Source organism: Triticum aestivum, chromosome 1A, assembly GCF_018294505.1.
Source record: "Triticum aestivum cultivar Chinese Spring chromosome 1A, IWGSC CS RefSeq v2.1, whole genome shotgun sequence".
Lineage (NCBI taxonomy): Eukaryota > Viridiplantae > Streptophyta > Magnoliopsida > Poales > Poaceae > Triticum > Triticum aestivum.
Window position 1 is genome coordinate 421934573 of NC_057794.1, and position 6922 is coordinate 421941494.

Below are 6922 nucleotides of genomic sequence, written 5' to 3' on the forward strand. Positions count from 1 at the left end.
TGAGGATTTGTTGCTCTTTTTAGATCTTTTTTGTTGGACACGACGGTGCAAGCCGACGATCGCGGTGAGCCGGAGGGGGTTTACGCTGGGGATGTTGCAATCATGGCGATCACGCGCTGGATTTGGCTGTTTTAAGAGCTGCATTCACGGTGAATCGCGCCTGGAGTCAATGGCGGTCGTGATGCAATCCCGGTGGCCACGGGGGAGGGACCTCGTCGGAGCTCATCAGGCACGTCCACAACAGTGGCGAGGGGGATGGTGTGCCTCCCCTTGTTTTTCTCGCGAGCGGTGCGAGGGAAGGAGACGATGCGGGGAAGGGCCAAATCCAATGGCCATGCACGAATAGATCGGGTGGATGTGCGTCGAGACCGTTGTGTAGCGCTGCCCTTGAGAGAAAGATGTCAGAACGAGTCACTGGGGTACAAAAATCTTACACTTACGGAAAACTGCTACCGACTGATTTTATCGGGTGATGTGCCCTCTTAATTCTCCCCCTCTAGATTTTGACTGACTCACTCCTTGATTTTAACTCGACCCTGTCAACTCGTAACCTCCTTTCCGTAAGAAATGACCCATAGATGTAGCAAAGCTCGCCCTACCAAATCACTCGGTGATATACCTAGCCAGAAGTCGGGTTGGGCCTAAAAAAGCCCGCAACAAAAAACCTAGGCTCGGGCTTGGGCCGGCCTTTGAGCCTAGATTTTAGGCCCAAGACCAGCCCATAAGTGGAAAAGCCGGTCGGGCCTCTTCCTTAGAACCCACATATGCTAAGCCCAAGCCTGGCCAGCCCAAGCCTTCGGGATCAAAACTTAGGCCCAGGCCGGTCCGTGGGCAAGGCCGGTCTGACCGGACCGGATTCCCCATGGCCAGGTATACTCGGTAAAATCTTCTAAAAAAAGGTATACTCGGTGAAAACGATTAGAGATGGCCTCCTACGGAGCAAGCAGACTCCCCTGCTTTCCTTGCTTACGGAGTAGAAAGTGGGAACCAACCACCGCACTTTCTCTCCTTTTACCCTTTTTGCTCCCGCTCCATCTCGTCCCGAGACGCTTTTCAGCTCGCTCTCCGCTTTTTCCCGGCGAAATGCATCAGCACCACGTACGCACAGCACCACCCATGTCCATGTCCATGTCCATGTAGTAGGAGAGAGCAGAGGACGGTGAAAGAAGGACGAAAGAAAGATTCCGACGCAGCAAGCTTCTCTCTCCACACCAGAACACACACAGCGGGACGGCCGGGCCCTACAGTCACGCACAGCACACGCCCCCCGACACGCGCACACACACATGGGGTGGGGGTGGGGGTGGGGGGAGCCTGGCGATGGCGCAAGAGGGAGGGCCGTCCCCTCTCCTTTGACAAAAGGGGCGGCCGCCGCAGGGATGGAGGGAGGGATCCAACGATTTGCCATGTGCAGCGCCTCCCCTACACCACCACACACCGCAGCTAGCACCCTATCCACCATCCTCTTCCTCCCCTTCTTGCTTCTTCTTGATTGATCGCCCACGCCCGGTCCACTCTTCTTCTTGGTCCTGCCCCTAGCCCTACAGCTTAGATGCGTGCATATGTAGCTGCATTGCCCAATTGAGGCGCCAAATCGGAGAAAGATATCGCTGCTGCATTCATGCGTGCCGGAGCTATACCACCCACCGATTTGGGGGTAGGTGAGGACCAGTGTTGGCTTCGGGTTTAGATTTGGGAGCGCTGCTTCGCTTGATCATTTCTCAAGTGCAGCGCTGCTGCTGCTTACTCCGACACTAGGCAGGAAAAGAAAATCCCCCCTCCACGACTTTGCTGATTCGATGTCACGGGCATCCGGATGTCATTGTCGATCGCCGCTATAGCCGGCATTGCCGCCGGTGGCGCCGCCTTGCTCATCGTGGTGGCCGTGGTGATCGCGCTTTGGTGCCGGGCGCGCGCGCGGCGTAACAGGACATCCGAAACCGGCTCCTCGGATCCTTCCACCCTAGGTGAATTGCGGTTGCTGTTCCGTGCACCGTCCATGGATGACAATGCTGCTGCTTTCTTTCTCCGGCAAATTTTCAGCTCTGCTCTGCTAATGCAATGTCTCTGTATTGCTGGTGGCATCAGTGGAGTGGGGCAAGGGGGGCCGAAGTTCCTCGGCGCCAGAGCGTCAGGGCGCCAGACAATTCTCTCTCGAGGAGCTGGCGCAGGCGACCAACAACTTCAGCGAGGCCAACTTGGTTGGCGCCGGGAGCTTTGGCCTGGTGTACAAGGGGTTGCTTTTTGATGGTTCAGTCGTGGCCATCAAGAGGCGCACGGGAGCACCAAGGCTGGAGTTTTCCGACGAGGTAAACTATTTGGATGCAACTGCAAATGCAGGGACATTGCTGTTCTTGTAAGGATACAGTATAATTTACCTCCATTCTGCCATGCCTGTGACCAGAGTAAATCTGGTCTCCTGAATTTTATGTCTGACTGTTTCGTCATACCGTGTCGAAGTTTCTGGTTTTGATGTTCTATGCGATGCTGACTTGACAATTCAGTGTCTTGAATTACATTGGATACAACAGTTAACGGCATTGCCTAAATTGTGCCGTATTTATGGTCAGATAGTGAACATTTTAGTCGAGTGACTTGTTTGTGGGGTAAGTTTGGAAGATCTGTCTCTTGTCCATTACTGTTGTTGTTTGCTATTGAAAAAAGCTTGCCTCAATTAGACAGGGACAGCTAAATAAATGCGTCTGTTGCGGCCTAATAAATTTGGCATTCTTAACTTCTTTGGTGTCCTTGCATTATGCAGGTTAGGAGGCTTTCAGAGATTTGTCATCGGAACATCGTAACTCTGATTGGTTATTGCCAGGAAGGAGGTCTACAAATGCTAGTGTTTGAGTACTCACCCAATGGCAATGTCTGTAGCCATCTATATGGTAATATGTGGTTATCGTCAGAAATTAGGTTGTGGCTTTTTACTTTCTTTTCTGAAACCTTACACCTTTTACTAGATTCAGGGAAAGGCTCGATGACACGGCTTGAGTTCAAACAGAGGCTAGCAATAGCCATTGGTGCAGCTAAAGGTAGTACAACTATGAGATGTCGGCTGTTTTTTTTCTGTTATGAATTTAGAAAATAGCAAGTATAACTGCAGTTTGACTTGCAGGTCTGAATCATCTGCATAGTCTTATGCCTCCTTTGATCCACAAGAACTTCAAGACGAGCAATGTACTGGTCGATGAGAATTTTATTGCGAAGGTGGCTGATGCTGGACTTTTTAGGTTACTCAGAGGACATGAAGATGTCGGGTCATCGCATGGGTTTAGCAGCAGTGTCTACCAGGATCCCGAGTAAGTTCAAGTACCGTATCCTTTTATCTTCTGTTTTTCAGACCAGACAACAAATATGTAGACCGCCATGTCCCCATTGGAGATTGATATGTTCGAAAAGCTTGTGCACGAAACGTATCATTCAGTTTCATTTTTAGGAAAAATGTCATCTAGTTGTTTTGTTGCTGTGTCTTTCATTTGTGGGATGATCAGTCTAATCCTCTCTGTAATAATCCTTGTGACTCATAACGCATTGTGCATGTTTGTTCTTAGAGCACACTCGGTGGCGCAGTTTTCTGAAAGCAGCGACGTCTACAGCTTTGGAGTGTTTCTTTTGGAGCTAATTACTGGCAGAGAAGCTGCTAGCTTGCAACCTCCAGAATCCAGAGAATCCCTGGCCCACTGGGTAATTTCCTTTGGCATGTAGCTGTAAGCTGCCTAGAGAGAATGCTATGAACTTTTACTGCCTCTCTGAAAGAAGTCTTCAGCAAGCAAAATGACTGCCTATGATTTTTTAGCAAGTTGTCAGACTACCTATGATTTTGTGAACCTTCTGCTGCCTTTTTTGTTAGGAGAAAGGATGGAATCTTTGATTCACTGTTCCAGTGATAAACCTATGATCAGGTTGTGTGCACATTGACAAAATGATAACTATGTTGCCTTGCTAAACCAATGGAGCATAGATTTTGCCAACTCACTAACAGCTAGAAAATATCTGTCTAGAAACAGTTTCACTCCTTTTGCTATGATGAAGCATGTATGTCACATTCAGTAAGATTGCTTGAATTCTTCTTCATTTTATATTAAATAGTAGTCCATGACATTTGATATGCATTTTCCTACCTTGATTGAGATATAACTTTATAAGAAAAGTCGTCAAAACAATTATAAAGAGAACTGATGTTGCTTGTGCACCATTTGATTAGACAGTAGTATATCCTAACATCCCACTGACAGGCATTTTGTTGTCTTTTTGAAAGCTGGAAGCACATTTCAGTTCAAATGAACTGATTGACCCAAGGTTAGGTGGCGGTTTCACGACAGAAGGTATGAAAGAATTTGTTGGGCTTGCTTTCCAGTGTCTGAACCCATCCTCCAGAAGGCGGCCGAAGATTCGGCTGGTTGCGGCTGAACTAGACCGTATTCTCGAGACGGAGATGTCTCTAACAACGATTATGGGTGACGGAACCGCCATCATCACCCTTGGGAGCCAACTATTTACATCGTAAAGACAGAGATTGATTGCATGTCTGTTATTTGATGACATGATGATTGTTTTTTTAGAGTCCAGCAGCTGTTGTTTATGATATGTTGTACAGGCTCTGCATTGTAGCGAATTACCATGTATGGTTGTTTTTTAAGCTTATCATGGTTGTTATATTCTGTAAGGTCGGTGAGAAGAAATAGATCTGTATGTATCTTCCTTTTTCTTCCTCCTATTTGTCACTCGACGAATTGTATGCAATTTTCAGATCGTTTGCTGTTTTGATGTTGTAATCCCTGAGAGCACTATCAATTTGAGTTCCTGTGCTAAGCTGGTACCATATTAACTTCCTACTAGTTGACAACTACTGTAATTGCCAGCAGCTGCATTACTCATACAAGGTAGCACTTTCCTAATCTTGGTTAGATCCTGAATGGGGCCACATTGTTTCAAGCCTTCCAATTTCCATGATACAATCTCTAACCTTCACTGCCTAGCAAAACCTTTGATTAGCTATGTTACCGCTTGCTCAGACCCTCTTATAGTGTTGCTAGTTGCAAGTGCAGAGTTTTCCATGTGACAACATGGATATCTTATCATTATTATCATGTTTAATTGTTAAACTTGATTATATACCTGACTAAGGGTGGAAGGCTCAAGCCTATGCCCTGGTGATTTTTTCCACTCTGGTCAACCCTAGTTTTCGTACTTCTGGCTATTGTGTTCATTGATGAGCGCATTCTACCATGTGTGGGGTATTATGGGACCCCCTTGAGCTCCTTTATCTAGCGTTGAACTCTTCCAGAAGGCCCAACATTGGTACTAAAATTTTCAAACATAAAACTTGCATAGAGGGTCACCCCCTCGAGATATTTTCAAAACAACTTGGGCCAGCGTCTAAGAAAAGCGTTGATCCGCAACAGGCAGTGTGCGGAGGCACCCTCGGGAAACCGGGCTTGGCTAACTATAAGCTTTTCCATCCGGCTGGGACCGGGTCTAGAGATACGTTTGGCTCTGATTCGAATGTCAACTCGTCGAGAGGTCTTCTGGGTCAGTTTGACATTAACTAGAGAAAATTGTTAACTCCAAACTCCTGGAATGTAGTGTGTTCTTACACAGTGGCTCTCATAGGCTTGAACTTGGAGGAACGGGTTATGCATGAGGAATATATAGTGCACAGTTGGAGCACCCTTCTACGTTTAATTCCTTTCGGAAAGTCGTGTCCACGGTTACGGAAGACTTGGAAATTTATAATGTCAGGCATAGACAATTTCAACTAATAACAAAAACTTAGTCAAACATGTGCTTACCGTGATTGTTTCTTCTTTTGGGTATGCAAACAAAAAGACGACATGGTGGGGTTATAAATGATTCATAGTCAGGTGTTTAGGATCACTTCTTGATCAACTAGTTTGCGCCCCGTTTTCCGTAAGCTGTTCTCATCTTATTTGTAACGCACCGAGACCGATGTGTTAGGTGTCCTCCGCTTATTCGCTGTCGTTGCCTTGTCTTTGCTTGCGTGTCATGCATTGCATATCATGTCATCATGCGCATTTCATTTGCATACATGTTCGTCTCATGCATCCGAGCATTTTCCCCGTTGTCCGTTTTGCAATCCGGCGCTCCTATGTCACCCGGTGTCCCTTTCTACCTCTTTTCGTGTGCGGGTTTTAAACATTTTTGGATTGGACCGAGACTTGTCATGCGGCCTTGGTTTACTACCGGTAGACCGCCTGTCAAGTTTCGTGTCATTTGGACTTCGTTTGATACTCCAACGGTTAACCTAGGGACCGAAAAGGCATCATTTGTGTTGCAGTCCAACACCCCTCCAAAGTGGCCCAAAACCCACCTAAACCTCTTCCATCATCTCGGTCGTTCGATCACGATCGCGTGGCCGAAAACCGCACCTCATTTGGACTCTCCTAGCTCCCTCTACCTATATATATGTGGCTCTCCCCGATTTTTCGCGCAGTCCAAACCCTAGCTCCTCCTACCTCGTGCCACCGAACACTTTCTTCCACACCGGACATGTCCAGCCGCCGCACCGGATGAATCCGGGCGCGGCATGTCAGCGCCGCCGCTCCTCTCTCTCCTCCTCGCCGTCGGGCCCGCCCCGGGCCAGATCGGGCCGCCGCTGCCGAGCGCCCGCGCGCCTGCCCCGCTGCCTGAGAGCGCCCGAGCCCGCAGCTCCTCCCGCCGGTCATCGCCGGCGCCGCCATGTCTCGCCGGCGCTGTGCCGCCCATCCCGCCGCCCTTCGTCGCCGCCTCCTCAAGTTGTGGCCGTCGCCCGTCAGCCACCGCGGCGCGCCGCCGCCCGCAACCGTGTGGTCGCCGCGCCTCGTGCCCGTCGCCTTGCGCCGCCGCGCCCGCATCTCGCCGCCGGCCGTCGTCGACTCGCCGCGCCGCCGCGGGCTCGCTGGAACCCGTCTCCGGCCAG

General features: G+C 49.2%; 1 protein-coding gene across 2 annotated transcripts; it reads left to right on the forward strand.

The window, feature by feature from the left end:
- Window positions 1–1316: 1316 nt before the first annotated feature.
- Window positions 1317–4770, forward strand: LOC123053804 (leucine-rich repeat receptor protein kinase HPCA1). 2 transcript variants are annotated; one of them, XM_044477367.1, is made up of 7 exons: window positions 1317–1967; window positions 2089–2309; window positions 2762–2888; window positions 2970–3035; window positions 3119–3302; window positions 3555–3687; window positions 4262–4770. In XM_044477367.1, the coding sequence occupies exons 1-7, from the start codon at window positions 1817–1819 to the stop codon at window positions 4508–4510; spliced, it is 1131 nt and encodes a 376-aa protein (XP_044333302.1). In that variant the 5' UTR covers window positions 1317–1816; the 3' UTR covers window positions 4511–4770. The 2 variants fall into 2 exon arrangements, with proteins under 2 accessions (XP_044333302.1, XP_044333299.1); XM_044477364.1 differs by having other exon boundaries at window positions 1318–1967; window positions 2964–3035.
- Window positions 4771–6922: the final 2152 nt, after the last annotated feature.